This window comes from Mesocricetus auratus, unplaced genomic scaffold, assembly GCF_017639785.1.
Source record: "Mesocricetus auratus isolate SY011 unplaced genomic scaffold, BCM_Maur_2.0 Super-Scaffold_100015, whole genome shotgun sequence".
Taxonomy (NCBI): Eukaryota; Metazoa; Chordata; class Mammalia; order Rodentia; family Cricetidae; genus Mesocricetus; species Mesocricetus auratus.
In genome coordinates, this window is record NW_024429198.1 from 1569341 (window position 1) to 1590367 (window position 21027).

Below are 21027 nucleotides of genomic sequence, written 5' to 3' on the forward strand. Positions count from 1 at the left end.
GGCTTCCTTGATGATACTGGTTATTATTATTTTACAAGTCATGAAAGACCTAGGATCAAGGCAGCATATGTCCTTATCTATCACATACCCAAGCAACTTGCTTCTTTCTTTAACTCACATGGTCTTCCAATTACCTTACTGGAGTTTCTTGTCTGAGCTTTGCAATATTTCACAAATGGACCAACAAATGCAATTTTGGAGTCTTTTAGATAGGCCTCCTGGAAAAGTACCCCCAAATGCCACACCCAATTCTCCCATTCAGCTGTCTAAAGCAAGATCAGTCATTACCCCAATTCCAAAATGGCAACTATGGTTACCTGTTCAGACGGGGGAATAATGAGGAGGTAAAAACTTGCTCAAATGACCCAAAAGAAAAGTAGCCTGTTTCTTTTGTGGCTAAAAGCCAAAATTGATCTTGCACCTCTTTGGCAGTTTCAACTTTACAGGTGCCATGGATTCCAGAAGCACTGGGGGCTGTGATCCATGGTCTGGCTCCTAAATGATTTTAGTATTACCTCTTTTCAACAATAAAGTCCCACTAGAAAGAAACCCTCTGGGGCAGGAGAGATTGTTTGGTGGTTGAGGGTACTGCTCTTGCAGAGGGCCAGAGTTCTGTTCCCAGCACCCCAATCAGAGGGCTTGTACCGGCCTATGATTCTAGCTCCAGGAGAGCCCTTAGTCTCTCACCTTCTCAGATATGGGTACTCAGATGTACACACACATAATTAAAAATAAGAAAATAATAATTTTAAGAGAGGAACAAAGTCCTCCCTCTGGTCAAAAGAATAGACTCTATGTGGAGACCGAAAATTTTAGTTAGGCCAGATCAATCACTTGGCCCTTAAGCAGGCTGGCTCACCTTAAGCTATGCTACCTTTAGGCAAAATAATATTTCCTTTAGGCAGAATACTTATTCCTTTAATGAGATACTTTACTTTGTCTCCACTTACCACCCTTAGAACAGTCTCTTATATTTTTGGTGGTGACCCTATCCTATAATGACTGAGCCATCTCTCCAACCCTAAAAAATGTGTAGCCCTGGCTGGCCTTGAACTTGTGATCCTCCTGCCTCTGCCTCCTTCATCAAATCCTACCAGTGTACACAAGCACAACCAGCTGGCACAGTCTCTTACAGGGCACAGCCATGCTGCTTCACATGTCTATCCACGGTAATTGCTCAGGCAGATGCAGCTTTTCCTTTTTCTTTCTGTGTCTGCTCTAACTAAGCATGCTTTCCTTAACATGCTGGATTTCCCTGAATTTGTCACTTTCTTATTTGTCCCCTAAAGCTTCTCTGTCCACCATGTGACTGCTAATGTGTCAAACATCTGACCTCCTTTAAACACAAGGACTTTTCTTTCTTTTATTTTTGTCTCCTCCTCTATTTACTCTTCTATTTTACTCCTTTGGGAAGTTGATGAGATTTATGACCCACTCACCCTAGAAGTGTTTCTTTTAAACTCTGATAAAATTGCCTCCATGCTTAGAAAAATAAAATAATTCTGCAACAGAAAAATAAAACCTGGGCATGGTGACACAAACTGTAATCCCATAACTTGAGACATAGAATCAGGATGACCAGGAATCCAAGGCCATCCACAGTCACATAGTGAGTTTGAAGACAGCCCTGTCTCCATTAAGTGAATAAACAAATAATTCTGGCATAGGGGTGCAATGGAGTCAAGAAAACTGAGAGCTTTTGCATAATCCCTGCCAATGTAAACTTAGTGTCAGATTACCACCAGACCAATCAGTCAAAATACCATCCATCTAAAGTGTCTGGCTTCATGCTTGACACAGAGAACAAGAAAGTAGGAGGCAGTGGTATATCTGAAAGTCAACACAGTTATTGAAGCTTTCCATGTGCCTGTGCCAATCGCTTATCCACGCTCCATCTCACTTAGCGCTTATATTTTATTATTGGCTTTCTTACAACTATTATTCTGATTTTAAAGTCTATCAAGTAACTTGCTCAAGGCTACACAGCAAGTAGGGAGCAAACCCACAGGTCTACTCCCAATTACTAGCCCTGTACATCTCTGGAGTCTAATATTAGTCATGACCAGCCTCCCTTCTTTGTTGACTCCAGCGGTAAGGCACAAGGCAAAAGGTGCTAAAAAATCACCACTTTATTTCTAATCGTCTAAGAGCAGCCATCTGCAACCTCATGCTCACTGCACAGTGTGCTTTCTCTAAGTAACTGCCAAAAGATCTGGTCTCCATTAATTACCTCAAGTTCTCCAAGTCCTGGTCTTCACACGGCCGGCTTTCAGTTGTTTCTCCGATACAGGCCTTTCCACCTGAACTGGGCTGGGGATTATTGCATTCTCGGCTCCTTGATTTCTTCCCTTGAACACAGGGGCCCCAAGAGGACCAACAACTCCAACCTCCATCAACACCTCCTGGTAATACAAGAAAGAGGCTCTTGATTTCTGGAGAGCAAGAATTCAGAGCTCAGTGCTGCGCTTGCTGCTGATGTGTTTACTGGGAAACAGGGATAATGGCTTTGTGAGACATTTGCAAAAAGCATATTGTAAAATCAGCAGTGGCTGGGTGTGAATCCAATGATGGTATTTTATTAGTTCCGAGGACTTGGACAAGTCATTCAAACTTCTTGTTCCTTTGTTATTCTCCAAGTACTTCCTAGTGTTCTCTAGCAGGTTTTACTGCAGCCAGAAAGTCTCTTCTCCCTGACTTGAAGTATCCATATCCAGCCTGCTGAAAAAATTCTTGCAATATCTGAAGTTCACTGGCTATTCTGTGTCAAAGTATTTTCATGTACATTGTATCATTTATTTGCTTTTCCAGACAATGAACAAAGGGAATGGAGGGAAACATTACCATTCCCTACTTCTTATTCCAATCCCTACTAGCATAGAAAGCTTCCATTTTAAAAGATAATTGAAAGTTCACCTGTCTGTTAAAAATACTGACTAATGGTACACAATACAAAACTGTAGGGGTTTTCCAAAGAGCTTGCTGTCAGAAAGGCTAGGCAGGAGATCTGCTCGCAAAGAGCTATTTTAAAACAAAGCCTCGTGAGATAATTACGAGAAGTTGGAAGGCATTTTAAACATAATTCTATTCTATAGAGAATTAGAGAACGAGGAGTCAAAACAAGAATGGTGTTTTTAATTTAGACAAGTGAGAAGAGAGAAAAGGACCTCAACCTTAAAAGCTATACTGTGGAGATGGAAAACCGAGGAGTCTAAGAACACAACTTCACATCTGCAAACACAAAGCCGCAGATGCCAAAGGCCAAGGAGAATTCCCTTTCAGTGTGTCCCTCACTGAGCGAAAACCCATTACGCTGACCTGCCTGATTGCCGACAAGGACTCCTTGCTCACACGCCATTCCAAATGTGTATGGTTTGCAGTGACACTGACACTCTGTCCCCACAACAGTAGCGAGGCCACCATTCTGGCAAGGCTGGCAATGGCAAGGGTCGAATTCATCCAGGTATTCCTCGAGAGCCCGCTTCAGGTACAGTCTTTTCACAGAAGCACAGGGCACTTCCTTGACCAGCTCATACAATGGCATCAGCTACAAAGGAAAGACATCAGTCAGTGCTTAGAACTTTCGGGAAGACTGTGCTTCTTACTATAATGTATACACAACCCCATTGAAACAGGAAAAGCCACTCTTGCTTTTATTATAGCTGCCCTGATAGTACATATGTCACAAGACCCCCAGTATAGTTCCCAAAGCAAGAATAGAACCAAATCCTACCTAGGCTGCTTCTTCCTGTTCATATGCACCTATAATAAAGCAATAAAGTGCTTTCTCTGTTTCTCTCTGGGTGTGTCTATGTGTGTCTCTGTCTCTGTATCTCTATCTCTGCTGTTTCTCTCTCTCTCTCTCTCTCTCTGTGTGTGTGTGTGTGTGTGTGTGTGTGTGTGTGTGTCCATGTGACTGTGTGTCTGTGAATCAATGTTACATGTATGCAGGTACCCATGGAAGCAAGAAGAGAATGTCAGATCCCTTGGAGCTGACATTAACTACAGTTAGTTGTGACCCTTCCAACTTGAGTGGCAGGAACCAAAGTGGGGTCTCCCATGCTCCTAACCAATAAGTCATTGCTCCACCTCCCTGTGACAAAGTTTGGTTTATAGACAAGGCAGAATATGAAATTAACAATAATAATTAATAATAAAATGAAACTCATGAATTGCCTATTTCTGGACTTTCTATTAAAAAGTTTCCAGACTGTGAAACTAAGGAAAGTGAAACTGCTGAAAAGTATGTACTACTGTACAATTGTTTCTTGTTTAAAGTAAAATGGGGGGGTTCACTCTCCCTGCAAAAAAAAAATCTCCACAAACCTAGGAAAATTTAGAACAGATAAGGGAAGAATCTTGTTTATATCTTGAGCATGCATTAAATTAAAAAACAAAAAGCCAAAGAACATTCATTGTCTAGTTAATGGAAGATTGTTTTAAAGACAATGTATTATCACCTTCACAAGCACAGAAGAAAAGAAACTGTGCTTAAATTACAGCAAGGAAGCAAGTACAATTACACTTAGACTTAAATTTCCTGTCTCAGAGATTTATTATCTCTTTTCCAGGGACCAAAAGCCCTCTCCTGAAGAAATGTAAATCAGGGAGACATTTTTACTTTATGTTTGTTTATTCATTTGGTTGGTTCTTTTTTTAGAAGAAAAGTAACTTTGAAGTCAACAGTATGATGGCTGAACTTTAACAGCAAGGCTTATGTGGAAACATGCTTTCCCAGGAGCAAGAAGGCTCTGCTTTGTAACAGTTGCTAAAATTTCCTACACACTATTGTAATGGCTACATTCAGATTACCACAATAATATCACCAAGGACTAGACTGGAAGGAGGGACAGCCAGGCTCTTCTGAGCAATGGCCTTCAGTGGTCATAAAGCTGGGTGGTGTCTGCTCTTTTCATTATTCCTTTCCTGTCCAACCAGGAAGATGGTTCATCTGCAACAGTTTTCAGTCCTTGTGGAAAAGGACACAGTTGAGGCTGTGGAAGAATGCCTGCTCTCCTTTCATCAACACTTTGATTGCTAAAGAAAAAAAGGCCCATTCTGAATACTAAAAGGTGGCATGCTTTGACACCTATCCTGGAGATGCTGTCTTCCTCATTTAAGGTAAACAGGTTCCTGGTGTTAGAGACGCTTGAAGGGCTAGTTTAGGTATTATTATTATTATTATTATATAAAGTATGTACATATCTCTTAATTGTTTAAATTAGACATCATCTGGGATATGAACTACCATAAATAAAATAGATCATACAATCAGTTCTACAAAAATGTTCCTTTACAAAACGTGGGTTTGGTCTATTGAGGTTGATACATCTGGGAACAACAAGAACGTTGTGCAAATTTTGTGTGTTCTTATGTGCAGTGTATCCACAAGATTCACAGAGTGAACGAGCACAGAACCTCGCTGCTCAGGAATGCATGTGATATACACACACATCCATGTGTGTTCAGGCATTCATGTTTGCTTACCTGCTGTATTATAAACCATGTACACGCATCTATCCAGTGAACTGTCTACCAGGTTTCTGACTGCTCTACTTCATGTGATCTAAAACACTGTAACACTTCTAGTACCCAAGAAGCTTCAGGATTTTCTAGGCAATATGCCTCATTTATGGCAGCATCAATTCATGTATTAATAATTTAACATGTATAAAACCTTGCATCCATTGTTATCAATGCCACTTTTTTCTAATCAGCATCATAACTAACTTTGAGTGTTGTGGCCCTAACCCCATTTTCCACTATGATCTTTGGTTTTCACTGTACATGTTTGCATAACTCAGTAGGATTGGGTTTGGGGAGGGTGGGTAGGATTCTGTGCTCTTATTTTGTTGTTGTTGTTTGGAATACATATATTGTGCCATAAAATAAGACTCACTTTTGTGGTAGAACACCCTCAGCTTTGCCAGGCATTTGGTGCTACTGTTATCTACGTGACTTCAGAGCCCATGAGCTACGCACAGGAGGAGAAGTAATCTGACTGACAGATGTAACAGCAAGTGAGTCTATCTGCCTCCCTCTGGGGAAATCTGTAACCCCATCTGGATTGGAGCCAAAGAAAATATGACCAAGGTGCTGCTAGCAAGATGACTTGATGGATAAAGGTACTTGCCCAACAAGCCTGACAACCTGAGTTCAGTCCTCAGAACCCACACAAAGGTGGAAGGAGAGAACTGATCCACAAAGTTATCCACTGTGGTGGTTTGAAAGAAAATGTCCCCCAAAGACAATGACACTATTAGAAGGTGTAGCTTTGTTGGACTAGGTATAAAGGAAGTATGTCACTGTGAAGGAGGGCTTTGAGGTCTCATATATGCTCAAAATACTACCCAGTGGCTCAGTTCACTTCCTGTTGCCTGCAAGATATAGGACTCTCAGCTACTTCTCCAGGTCTGTCTGCAGACCCCATGTCCCACTATCATGATAATAGACTAAGCCTCTGAAAATGTGTTTTCCTTTTATAAGAGTTTCTGTGGTAATGGTGTCACTTCACAGCAATAGAAGCCCTAACTAAGACACATACATCATCCTCATACACTGATAATAAAGCAAAGAAAGTAAATTTTCTAAAGAAAACAAAATCACATTTAAGGCAAAAATAAAAATACAAATTCCCTCACTAATTTGCCTTGGGGTTTACAGGACATTTGAGCATTACTGCTGATCTATGAACAAACCACATCCTCTGTTTTTTATTATCATGTATGCATTCATTTTACTATATAAAGCATAATTGGGATGCAGGAAATGCTAATTGCAGCCAATTCTGTTTAATCACCTTGATGTAATCTCATTTTCCCAACACAAATAAACATGACTGTTCCCCACCACTTCAAACAGAGCATCCCATACCTTTTGTTTTATGACTTGGGGAAGATGGGTTACAGATTCAGCCCAGGAAGAATACCGCTGTTTGTTTCCAGCAGGATTATCCAGCTCCAGGAAGCTAAGGTCAGATACAAAGCCCGGACCTCCACCTCTGACAAAAGGTTCTCCTTGAAGCTTCCTGTTCTGGCTTCCTATGCAGGAGGAAACAAGTGAAATACATCAGCATAAGTCAGCATGCACAGATAAACAAAATTAACAATTAAAAGTGCAAAGTGTGTCAAGTGTTTTTAAAATAAACACCCCATCCAACTGTGTGGCATATTGAGAAAAGCAAAACCTAAAGACAATAGAATGATGGACAGACAGGACACACAGATTGTTAGAGAAGCTAATCCGTTCTGTACAACACTACAGTGATTATTATCCATCAAGACATACTTGAGAGAAACCCATAAAATATACAACACCAAGAGCAAACTGTAATGTCAGTGAGCATTTATATTAGAAGATGATACGTCTATGTAGATTCATCAGTTTCAACAATTGCTTCACTGTAGCACTGCAGCTAGTGTGAGAGGTTTGTGGGCAAAGTATACGGCAAATCTTTATATTTTCCTCTTGATTGTGCTGTGACTCTCAGTGGACATAAAAACTAAGATTGAAACGTATGCAGCTAGGGATACAATTTAGTTAATGGAGCATTTGCTAACCCTTGGGAAACCCTGCGCTCACACCTGCACTACGTAAAACTAGTTATGGAAGCAAGCAAGCCTATAATCTCAACATCCCTTCGGGAGGTAGAGAGATCAGAGGTTCAAGGTCATCCTCTACTACATAAAAGTTGAACATCTGCCTGAGATACATGAGACCCTATCTAAGTGATGATGATGATGATAAAAATGATGAAGATGAAGGAAGAAGATATCTATGGACTGACATGGAGGATATTATAAAATTACTGCTAGTTTTGAATGCTTAGTTCAACAAGAACATCATGCATGCTTTGCAGAAGAATATCATTAGAAGCATACATATATTAAAGGATGAAGTATTATGAAGGTGAAACATACTTTCAAATAATTCCATAACTCACATAAGCATTTTAAATACATGATCATTGGTGCTGCTAAATAACCTGTTGATATTATAAATATTTACATATATTTGTGGCAAAATGTCAAAATAGTAATTGCTATGTATAGGTAATAGGTATGTAAACAACTGCTATATTCCTTACATTTTCTATATTTGAAATTCTCTGTGATAAAATATTGAAGAAAAAAACAACCCTAGGTCTAGCATATTAACAATTTTTTAAAAGCTGTTAATTAACAGGAATACATTACCTAAAACATGAAAAGTGTTCTGAAAAGTTTGAATGCTAATTGAATTCCTATTTTCTATTTATGTACCTCATAATTTCAGACATATTTTTATCTCCACTTATAACTGGTTCTTACAAAGTTCACAATCAGATATTTTAAATCTTACAGATCACATTTTGAGTGATTTCCACTTCCTTTCTTGTAACTGCCCAAATTTTGCAGGTTCATCAAATGAACACACTGTACTTTTATAATGAGAAATTATGAAAGCCTGGTATTTTTAATAAATTATCTGAGTGCCTCCTCATTTTCATTGTTAATCCTGGTTTGATATGCAAATAGCAGTCTTTTTAATGCAATATCTCACAAGTCCAAGCCCTGAGCTAATGAATCACCACCATATGGGGTGACTGCAGGTTTCTGAGCTCAAGAAAGACCTATAACAGAATATCTGCTTGGGTTGGGAAGATGGCTTAGTGGTTAAGAGCAGTGACTGTTCTTCCAGGGTATACAGGTTCAATTCCCAGCACCCACATGGAGGTCACACTGTAACTCTAAGATCTGACACCCTCACACAGATACACATGCAGGCAAAGCACCAATTAAATTAAAGTAAATAATCGTTGTTATTTTTAAAAGGAGAAAAAGAGAATGTTTGAAGGAAAATGCCTCAGAATCTACATTTCCTTTCCTCCCCCAAGTGACACTTTTGAGCATGAAAGACTGGGACTCACTGCCTTACTGACATGCCAGGATAAGATGAGCAGGTTCTACAAAACAGGTGCAATTTTTAAGCCTGTGTGCTCTGTCTCCAGACCCCATGAACCCTCTATTCTAACTAACTCATCCCACCCCTCCAACCCGAGAAAGCGTGGCAAATGCAGCAACAAATTACCCAATTCCAGGTAGACCGATGGAATCGAACTGAACACCCTGATATTAACCCATACATGTATGAACATTTGATTTTTTACAAAGAAGCTAAAAATATACAATGGAAAAAAGAAAGCATCTTCAACAAATGGTGCTGGCATAACTGGATGCTGGCATGTAGAAGAATGAGGATAGATCCATGTCTATCATCATGCACAAAACTTAAGTCCAAATGGATCAAAGATGTCAACATAAATCCAGCCACACTGAACCTGTTAGAAGAGAAAGTGGGAGGTACCCTTGAATGAATTGGTACAGGAGACAGCTTCCTGAACATAACACCAGTAGCACAGACACTAAGATCGACAATTAATAAGTTGGACCTCCTGAAACTGAGAAGCTTCTGTAAGGCAAAGGATACAGTCAGCAAGACAAAAAGGCAGCCCACAGATTGGGAAAAGATATTCACTAACCTCACATCTGACAGAGGGCTGATCTCCAAAATTTACAAATAGGCAAGTCTCCAAAACACCAAAGGATCTAATCAAAAAAATGGGGTACAGAACTAAATAGAGAATTCTCAATAAAGGAAACTAAAATGACCGAGAGACACTTGAGAAAGTGCTCAACATCCCTAGCCATCCAGGAAATGCAAATCAAAACAATTCTGAGATACCATCTCACTCCTGTCAGAATGGCTAAAATCAAAAACACCAATGACAGTTTATGCTAGAGAGGATGTGGAGAAAGGGGAGCACTCCTCCACTGCTGGTGGGAGTGTCAACTTGTACAACCACTTTGGAAATCAGTATGGCGATTCTTCAGGAAAATGAGAATCAGTCTACCACAAGACCCAGCAATTCCACTCTTAGGCATATACCCAAAAGATGCACATTCATACAACAAGGATGTCTGTTCCACTATGTTCATAGCAGCATTATTTGTAATAGCCAGAACCTGGAAGCACCTAGATGCCCCACAACTGAAGAGTGGATAGAGAAAATGTGGTGCATTTACACAACGGAGTACTATTCAGCAGAAAAAAACAATGGAATCTTGAAATTTGCAGACAAATGGATGGCACTAGAAGAAACTATACTGAATGAGGTAACCCAGTCACAAAACGAGAAACATGGTATGTACTCACTCACTTATGGATTTTAGACATGAATCAGGGGCGTGCCAACATACCATCCCACTGTCAGAGAGTCTAGGAAACAGAACCTTCATCTAGTGACTGATGAAAGCAGAGGCAGATACCCACAGACAAACACTGAACTGAACTCCTAGAATCCATTGTCAGAAAGAGAGACCTGATGGGCAAAGGAGTTAAGAGTGGGCTGGTTTAACCCACAGAAACAGTTGACCTGAACAAGGGGGAACTCTTGGATCACCCAGATTGATGGCTGTGTGGAAAGCATGAGACTGACCCAGACCCCCTGAATGTGGGTGTCAGTGAGGAGGCCTAGGTAATCTATGGGGTCTTGGGTAGTATTTACCCCTGGCACACAAATAGAATTTGAGTGCCCATGCCACAATATGGGAGGCTCTCTCAGCAGGGACTCTTGGGGGAGGGCCTAGGCCCTGCCCTGGATAAAATGACAGTTACTGGAGATCCACCATGGAATACCTCATCCTCCTTGGTGATCAGAGTGGAAATTGGGTGGGGGACTGGGGAACCTGGTGGGGAGGGCAGGGGAGGAGGGGCAGGAGAGGGAGCTGGGATTGACATGTGAAACAAGATTGTTTCTAAACTAAATAAAAAAATAATTTAAAAAAAGAACCCAATTCCATGCATTTATATTTGTAGCAAGCTTTCTTGTTGGACTATGTTTGGACTGCCAGCCTGCAAATAATGACCCAGACACGTATTATTAATTATGAAAGCCTTTGCTGAGGCTTTTACCTAACCAGTTTTTATAACTTAAATTTGCCCATATTTTTAATATACATTATGGCTTGTGGTTTGTTACCTCACCCCCTTCTGCTCATCCTGCTTCCTCCCTGTATGGCTGGGTGACTGCACCTTTCTTCTTCCCAGAGTGCTCTCTGTCCCTGGAAATCCCACTTAACCTCTTCTTGCCCAGCTATTGGCCATTCATCTCTTTATTAAACCAATCAGAAGGCACTTTAGGCAGAGACACATCTTTACAGTGTAAACAAATGTTCCACAACACACATCTCATGTTTTTGCTAGGTGTGACCTTGGGTGATCTTGTATTTCAGTGTGTCTATATATAGAATGGGAATATAAATTCCAAATATCTCATAGATAGGAGTACATTGGTTAGCTTTTATAAATCACTTAGAATTGTTCTGGAAGAAATAAGTTTTATGTGTTTATTAAATGCAAACCTATAAGACTTGGCAATGGATGAGTCAGTGAGCAGCTTTCTGCTGCTAGCACAGTGGACATCTGATGTCAACACCTTCCCAGAGCTTCCCTCTCCACCTCTGCATCCAGGGAGCTATTTTTCTAAGTCATTCCGAAGGAGCTGAGCGGAGTAGTGGGAGGGTCTGAAGGGAGGTAACATGGGAAGAATTGGAAGGAGGAAAGGGAAGGGAAAATGATGCAATTACACTTTAATATATTTTTCAATTTAAAAAAATATCCTTCTGGTCTAGCCCTGTAATCAGATTGGTGAATACCCCAACTGTCATCATAGAGTCTTCATCCAGTAATTGATGGAACCAGATGCAGAGATCCATAACCAAGAACCAGGCCAAGCCCTGTGAATCCAGACAAAGGGAGAGAGGAGGGAATACATAAGCAAGGCAGATCAAGATCATGATGGAGAAATCTATACAGACAGCTGAACCAAGCTTGTGGAAGCTCATGAACTCTAGACCTAAAGCTGTGGAGACTCTGGGGGACCCAACTAGGTCCTCTGCATATGGGAGACAGCTGTGAGGCTTGAACTAGCTAAGGGACCCCTGGCAGTAAGACCACAATACAAACCTGGTACTTGAGCTAGCTTGTTGGAGCCCACTCCCTATGGTGGGATGCCATGCTCAGCCTTAATGCATGGGAGAGGTGGCCTGGCCCTGCCCCAACCTATTGTGTCAGACTATGTTGACTCCTTATGGGAGCCCTTACCCATTGGAGGAGTGGACTGAGTGTGGGCTGAGTGGAGGTGAGGTGTGGGGGAGGAGGGGTGGGAAAGAGAACTGTGGTTGGAAGGTAAGATGAAATTTAAATGTCTTAAAAAATATTCATTAGCCACATAAGTTCCCTTGAACTGAATACTTTCCCTGGCCTTGTCATCACCATATCTTTGGTGCCTAACACCTCTCCCAAAGATCCCTGTTACCTCGCTGAACACTACAGCATCCTAGGTCAGCCTTCATTCCTATTTCTACCCTCATCCCCAAGAAGATTTAAGCTCTAACACTGCCAAGTCAACCACCTTATAGAAGGCACTGGTATCTTGTCTCCCTCCTTCTCATGTGACAGAACCCCTTCCTTTTATGGAAACTGTGCTTTAACTCCACACTAATAGATGTTTATTTTCTGCTCTTGTCTAGCTTGACTTTTTTCCAGCTCTTCGCTGCTTATTTCTCACTCCTTTGTTTCCTTCTCTTCCATCTGTGCTCTGTTCCTCCTCCTTCTCTGCAACTATACCCATGTAAGCTTAATTACTCCTACTTTAATTTGTTTTGATGGCACCCAGAATAAAAATCTAATTCCTTAGCCGGACGGTGGTGGCGCACGCCTTTAATCCCAGCACTTGGGAGGCAGAGGCAGGCAAATCTCTGTGAGTTCGAGGCCGGGCTGGACCAATAGCCTCCAAAACAATGCAGAGAAACCCTGTCTCGTAAAAACCAAAAAAAAATCTAATTCCTTAACACCATGCCTGTATAATCTATATCAGATGATGTGTATAATACTATCAGCGAAGTTGTAGGATACAAAATTAACACAGAAAAATCAGTAGCTCTCCCATATACAAAAGACAAAATAGTCCACGAAAAAAAATCAGTGAAACATTACCTTTCACAATAACCTCAAAACAATTAGTTATCTTGCAGTAACTCTAACTCTAAGCAAGCAAGTAAAAGGCTCATATAATAAAACCTTAAGATATTGATGAAAGAAATTGAAAACGACACTAGAAGATAAAAAGAACTCCTATGCTCATGGATTGTTAGGTATAACATGGTGAGAATGGTCATTCTACCAAGGGCAATCTACAGATTCAATACAATCCCCATCAAATTCCAACAATCTTCCATCTACTGTGAAAACACAAACAAATAAATCCTGAATAATAAAAGAACTGCAGGAGGTGTCTCCATCTGAGATTTCATGTTATATTGCAGAGCTCTAGTAATAAAAATATCATGGTATTGCATGAAAATTAACACTTTGATCAATGTAATTCAATTGAATATCTAGACATACTCCCACACACCTATGCATACCTAATTTTTTCACAAAGAATCCAAAAACACACAGTAGAGAAAAGACAACATCTTCAATAAATGATGATAACTAAAATGGATGACTCCATGTAGAAGAATGCAAATAAATCCATACTCATCACCCTGCACAAAACTCAACTACAAATGGATCAGGGATCTCAACGTAAGACAAAATATCTGAATCTAAAAGAAGAATAAGTGAGGAATAACCTTGAACTCATTGGAACAGGAGATGACTTTCTGAACAGAACACCAGTAGCATAGGTCCAAGATCAGCAATTTCATGAAACTGACAAGCTTCTGTTTCAGCAAAGGACACCATCATTCAGACAAAGTGACAGTCTACAGAATGGGAGAAGGTCCTTCTCAGTTACACATCTGATAGATGGTTAATATCCAAAGTATATAAAGAACTTAAAAAGTGAACATCAAGAATGCAACTCAATTTTAAACAGGTATTCAGAACTAAGCAGAGAATTGTCAAAAAAACTGAAACATAAATGGCTGAGAAACACTTAAAGAAACGTTCAACATCCTTAGCCAATAGGGGAATGAAAATTAAAATTACTTTAAGATTTTATCCTAACCTAGTCAAAATGACCAAGATAAATTAAAAAACAAGAAATTACAAAAAAATTCACATTAGTGATGGTAAAAACTCCTCCATTGCTAGTGGAAGTACAGCCATTATGAAAATCAGTGTGGGGTTCCTCAGGGATCCGGGACTATGTCTATCTCAAGATCTAATTATGCCACTCTTGGGCATATACACAAAGGACTCTACAGCTTACTATAGAGATACTTGTTCATCCATGTCCATTGCTACTCTATTAATAATAACCAGAAATTGGAAACAAGCTGGATGTTCATGGACAGATGTATAGATAATGAAAACTTAATACATTTACGGAATGGAATATTATACAGCTGTTAAGAAAATTAAATTTACATGTAAATGGATAGAGCTAGAAAAATCATCCTAAATGAGATAACCCAGAGTCCAAAAGATAAATACCACATGTTTTCTCTCACATGTGGATGTTCACTAGGTATGCTACAACTGAGATAATCATAGGGGTTAGGTGCTTAGTTAGAGACCAGAAGAGAGGAGAGGATCCCCCAAGAAAAGGGAAATAGTACTATGGAGAGATAAAGGGGAAACTGGAATAAAATTATTAAACAGGGAAGGGGATGAGAGAGAGGGGAATACAGGGAGGGATAATCACCCCTAAAGGTCATTTGGAAAAACATGAAAATCTACTACTATTGAAGTATACATATACATATATCAATATAGAATATAAATAAAATCACCAAATAGGGGAGAGGATGCCTCACCTAGATGTCTTATACCACTAGGTAATGTTCCTGGAACTCATTCCAGCTCCAGGAACTTACATCTTGTTGAATTGTTGGCCGAAGGTGCCCCATGGAAAACTCCAAACGTCACAGGCTATTGCCAAGGCTATTGGTTGCTCTTTACAATATGATGGCGAGGCCCTATTGCTGAGTACAACATTTACTTATGTTGTCAAGTGTGGAGAAGTCAAACTAATTCCTAACTAGAAGCTTCACCCCTACTGACTAGTGTTCGTTGTGGTTGACGGTACTCTGTAGACTACTGAAGGAGAAAGGTAATCATCAATATCACCCAGCTACAAACCTTTCAACATACAATAGCGAACTACAAGTTAGTGGTACAAAGGTTATGGTAGTAATTAACTACTTTATTTAAGGCCCACCCTGTGAGATGGAGCCATACCTAACACTGCTACAATGGCCAAGAACCTGAAGAAAGACAGGTCATTTGGCCTAGGAGAGAAACTACTATTATTCTGCTAAAGGAAAATAGCAAAAACATGACTTCTACTGACATACTGTTAAACACATAGGATAGATGTAGTTCAGCCCTTCCTGATCAGAGAAGCTTCTTCTTGCAGTAGATGGGAATTAACATAGAAATCACAACTGGAAAATGTGCAGGAAGTGACAGACTTTGGAGAACTCAGTCCTAAATGAAATGTCTTATCAAGCTCCTCCCCTCAAGGCTCAGGGATCTATGGGGAAGAGGACGTGGAAAGATTTAAGAGCCAGCAATGATGGATAGCTGAAAGGAAACAGTGTCTTCCAGACACAACAGGACTGGTGCACATACGACCTCATAGAGATGTGGCAATATGCATAAAACCTGCACAGAATCTGGTCAGATGGGGTCCCATCAGTGAAATGAGAGTGGGCATGTGGCGTTCTGATCTTCTACAAAGATTAGAATATTACATACTATTATGTTATCCATTAAGAATTAATTTAGCTGGCCTTGCCAATCACCTGGCCAAGAGACCACCCCTCAGGAAGGCTCAGTCACTTTAGGGCATGCTAAAGAGATGGAATAATTATCCCCTTAGTGAGATAATGCACTTTTGTTTCACAGACTTTGTCTTTGGAGCAGTCTCTTACATGGACTCTCCTACACAGCTCTGCTATGTCTGCCTGTGTTCCTTAGGCCCAACTCCAAAGAGGGCATCTGTTCTTTTTTTTTCTTTACTTTTTCTTTCTGAGCCTGGCCAAAGCCTAATCATGTTTGCTCTGGCATTTTGGTCTTTCCCACTCTTTCTCTACAACTGTCCAACCACACACTTTCTACCATGTAGCTCCACTGCTGAGCATGCTCAGAAGGCACGGCTTTCTATCTTCTGGCAACTTACAGCCCACCTTCCCTGCTGTTTTCTTTCAAGCTTGTTCACAAGCTTCCTAATCAGCCCAGTTTTAAATTCTTTAATCAACAATACTAGGAATCTAAAGAGGCCCTAATTTCACTGGTCCTATATAGTACCCAACATGGAGGTCCCCAAATTTTCCAGTGACAGAAGGATAACCATGAGCCCAGAGATTCATAACCAAATAGATTTCTTTAAGCAAAATACCTGCTAAAGATTAAAAATCCCTGGAGACCAAAAATTAATTAATTATAAGACCAAGGCTAAGCTAGTAATGCAAATTGGACTCCTTCTCATTTACCTGAAGCTGATTTGAAAGCATCATCCAGTTCCTTGCATCTTTTATCCGATGTGACCACAAAAAAGGACCGTAAATCCGAAGAAGAACATTCCTTCCCCTGGGCTGACCCAAAACCTGGGAAGAAATGTGAAAGACAAGCTTTAGTTTCAGTGTTCATTAAAGAAGTTCTTTGGGATGTAGACAGGGGTGGTGGAAACAGGACCAGAAGTGGTCTCCAGCTGCCTGTGGCAATTTTATTAAGGAGTAACAAAATATGGGCAGTTTCAAGTGCTCTCTAAGGGCAAAGTTCAGAAAAAAGAATAGTTGGATTTCATTATTTCCCTCCTATTAATTTTGGCTAAAGGGTTGGAGTGGGGAGAAATCCCAAGTAATTTTCACATAAATGAGTAGAGGGAGAGGAAGCTAAAACTTCAAAGAGTTATACCTCTTACTCACTCAACAAATAGATAAACACAGGAGTATGAGGGCTTCCCACTCACTAGAGATTCTAAAAGATGAATTATAAGCCTATACAAATTAATTCCTAAACTCCTGGCCCTACTCACTTGGCCTCTTGGTCAGTATCTGTGGTTCCTAATGAAAGGGATTAGGAGCAAGATAGCCCTCCTTTGTAGGCAGTTTGGTCAGGGGTACAAGCCTAAAGGAAACAAACATCTACACACCCTGGTGGAACAGGTAGTCAATGCCACGAGAATCAAGGTTAACAAGAGGCTCCACCTAATCGTTGAGCAGAAGAACTAAACCCAGAAAGCTCTGACTCATCAAGAGTCTGTCCATCTCTTGATGTACATCTAGGCTGACCTCAGATTTTAGTCATTCTGAATATAATTGATGTCATCAACAGTGCAAGTCTCTTCAGGATGCTGACAAGTCTTTTGCTTTTATTTCCAGCAGTGACATAGCTAGATCATATGGTAGGTCTATTTTCAGTTTTTCAATACTGATTTCTGCAGTAGTTGGATGAACTGATGGCCATATCATCACTGTATAGGGCTTTCTCTATATCCTCAATGATGCTTGTTGTTTTCTTAATGATTGCTATTCTCACTGGAGTAAGATGGAATCTCAATGCAGTTGTAATCTTGGATTTAAGAGTGAAACTAAATTTATATCAAGCCATATGCAAGAAAGTCTTTCAAAGAAATAATGCTTTTGTCTGCTATGAAAACAAAACAATATTTGTGCATTTGCTTTCAACCTATGAAACAGGAGAAGTTCAAATTCTATTTAAATTTAACTGATAAGAAACTGAAAATGTCCAGCGGAAGCAAGGAAAGTATTATAATTATCCCATAAGGAAAAACTACAAGCTCCCCTTAAATCCCATGTAAGAATTCTTACTCATCTTCAAGATCATAACAGACTCTTTGCTCAAGTAGAAGACCTTGAAGAGATGGGTTGCAATGAAGGAAGTGTGGGCAACTGCACACGGTGAAAGAGAAGGTTTGAAACATTAGTTGGGCATACAGAAAATTCTCTGGAGAGAAGGAACAATGAAAGTGTCCCTCATCTGAGCAGATGGTGAGGGCCGTCATTTCCAGCTGGAATCCCCAAAGCAGGAATTCCAGTGGCATGTTCGTTTTCTAACAAAATCAGTCACCTTTAGCAGCACAGGAGAAAGCTAGGTTGATTATGGTACCAGTTCATTCTGGCTTCAAATCCCTTCCTTGTAATCTATGCGACCTCAAAGAGTTGCATCAAAACACCACATCTCTATTTCTCAGTGTGTGTGTTGAGGGTGGAAATGGATCACAGTGCCCTCCTCCTAAGATGGGAGTGAGGATTCTGGGTATCAGTGTGACTTAGTTCTCATGAACTAATCCCAGACTAGAGTCACCTGGAGAGAGGAAGCATTGATTGAGGAATTGCCTCCATCAGATTGGCCTGTCTTTTGGGGCATTTTTTACGAATAATTGATATAGGAGGGCCCAGTCCACTGTGGGAGGTGCCATCCTGAGCAGGTGTTCATGAGATGTGTATGAAAGCAAGCTGAACAAGCTAAGTAGAACAAGCCAGTAAGCAACATCCCTCCATAATCTCTACCTCTAGTTTCCTGTCTTCACATTCTTGTTTCATTTCCCTTGATAATGAACTGTATAACTTGTAAGCCAAATAACACCCCCAAAAAAATAAATATTGTTTAAAGGACACCAGGAAATTTGAAGGCAAGTGAATTGAACTAGAAAAAAATTGTCCTGAGTGAGGTCACCCAGACTGAGAAAGACAGACATGGCATGTACTCACTCATAAGTGGATTTTAGCTGTAAAATAAAGGATAACTACACTACAATCCACAGACCCAGAGGAGGGTGATTATTATGGGGGGGATGCCCAGACTTCCCTAGGAAGAGGAAACAGAAGAGATTTTGTAAGTGAACTGAGGTGGGGATGGAAACATTAATTAACAGGTTGGGGGGGCAGAGGGAGAGTACTGAAAGAGACTACTGGAAAGGGGGAGCATCTGGGGAGACCAGGTTAAAAATCTGGCATGAGGGAATCTCCCAGTCATCTACAAGAATGACCCTGGCCATTTTCCCAGACCAGATTGGTGCCTAGCCCATCTGTCATCAGAGAGGCTTCCTCCAGCAACTGATGGAAATAGAGACCCACAGTCAAACATTAGCCAGAATTCAGGGACTACTGCAGAAGAAGGGGTGAAAGGACTGTAGGAGCCAGAGGGGTCAAGGACATCACAAGAAAACACACAGAATCAGCTAACCTGGGCTCATGGGGGCTTACAGAGACTGAACCAACAATCAGGGAGCCTGCATGGTACTGACCTAGGCACTCTGCATGTATGTTACAGGTGTGTAGCTTGGTCCTCTTGTGGGACTCCTAACAGTGAGAACAGGGGCTGTCTCCAACTCCTTTACTGGCTTTTGGGATCCTACTCCTCATACTTTGCTTTGTCCAGCCTTAATACATGGGGAGGTGCTTAGTCTTACTGAAACTTGATATGCTATGTTTTGTTGACAGTCAAGGGAATCCTGTCCTTTCCTAAACAGAAACTGAGGGAGAGTGGACTGGAGAATGAGAATGGAGGATGGTGCGGGGGAGTAACTTTGAGGAGAGGAGGGAGGAGAAACTGCAGCAGAGTATAAAATAAATTTATTTCAAAAAAAGAAATACTGTTTAATCTTGACAACAAATTCTGGAGGAGATAAAAAGAACCCTGTCCATTACTGTTGGGAATGTATAGCTCCAATGCAAAACAGGATGAAGCTACCATATGTGCCTCCACCACCCCTGGTACTCCTATATCGTGAGGACGGACTCTGTGTCAATACATACTGAGAGATACATGCACATCTGTTTTTATTGTGACATTATTCATGTCACAATAGAAGGATATGGAACCAGGCTAGATGTTCATCATCAGATGAATGGATAAAGAAAATGTATATAAGCACAATGGAATTTTATTCTGCTAGAAAGAAAAATGACATTTGCAGGACATTGAAGAAACTATAAATCACCATGTTAAATAAAACTAACCAAAATCAGAAAAACAAATGCTAATAGTTTTCCTTCTGTGGAAGCTAGATTTCAATATGGGGAGAGTAGGGGGAAAGAGAGGGGAGGATTAGAGATGGCCCATGAGAGAAGTAATCTTGAGAAAGGAGAGTGATGGAATATATGTGACACAAAAGTAAAGGGACTATTATAGGAGGTGCGAATAGATAAGAAGAGGGATGTGGGCTACAGAGAAAAGGCCATGAATGAGGGGGATAAATGAGAACAAATTATGTATGAAGATGTGTAACAAAACCATTGCTTTGGAAGCTAACTTAGACATCTACTTAAAAAAAGAAGTACTTTTTAATCAGAGAAATGGGAAAGATTGTAAAGTATTATAAAATTTAACACTCTCTAGAGACAGCCAATGATGGTAATGGCTGAACTAGATATTATTCAAAAGAGTAGGCAGACATTTCTTAAACCATGGGGAACTTTAAGTAGAGTATAATAGATTCCTGCAATGTTGGGCTCCTCTGCAGTTTAAGTCTCTATCGAATTTCACAGCTTAAACGTTTATGCTAACCATGTATACTCTCCCTTTTAAAATTTTCAGATGTGTTCAGGTAATATGTTTAATACCATACCACTGTGTTTGCTATATCCTGAGTCCACATAAAATAGAACTCTGTATTCTCCTCCTAAGGACCCGGACTGCAGATAGTGTGTCCCATACTGGTCAATTAACCGTCGGTAGGCACTGTAGTCATATAGAGTGGGAAGATGGGAGAGTTCCTTCCAGAATGGTTCAGCAAGTTGTAAAAATTCAGGATTATTGTTAATGAACTGGGCCACTTCTACACTGTTCCGAACAACCAGCAATTTATAACTCTGTGGGGAAAAGAAAGAGCAAAAGGAGTTTTAGGTAGAAGATGAAAAGATATGAAAAGTAGTTCCCTATCCATCAGCTTGATCAGCTGCCAATTCCCAAGACACAGCACTAGTTTTCTCAACTTGTAATGAGGTTTCTGCTGAGCTCACCTTCATGAAGTACCCTGAAGATATCTGGAGCCCAAATAAGGATGGT

At 40.4% G+C, this 21027-nt stretch overlaps 1 protein-coding gene across 4 annotated transcripts in view; it reads right to left on the reverse strand.

Moving 5' to 3' along the window:
- The window catches only part of C7 (complement C7), a 68531-nt gene that overhangs the window by 16951 nt on the left and 30553 nt on the right, over positions 1-21027 (reverse strand). For all 4 annotated transcript variants that reach the window (XM_040757566.1, XM_040757565.1, XM_040757569.1 and 1 more), the window contains 5 exons: positions 20588-20831; positions 16485-16598; positions 6871-7037; positions 3316-3544; positions 2231-2402 (listed from right to left, as the gene is read on the reverse strand). In XM_040757566.1, coding sequence (XP_040613500.1) covers positions 2231-2402; positions 3316-3544; positions 6871-7037; positions 16485-16598; positions 20588-20831 — 926 coding nt within the window. The remainder of the gene's footprint in view (positions 1-2230; positions 2403-3315; positions 3545-6870; positions 7038-16484; positions 16599-20587; positions 20832-21027) is intronic.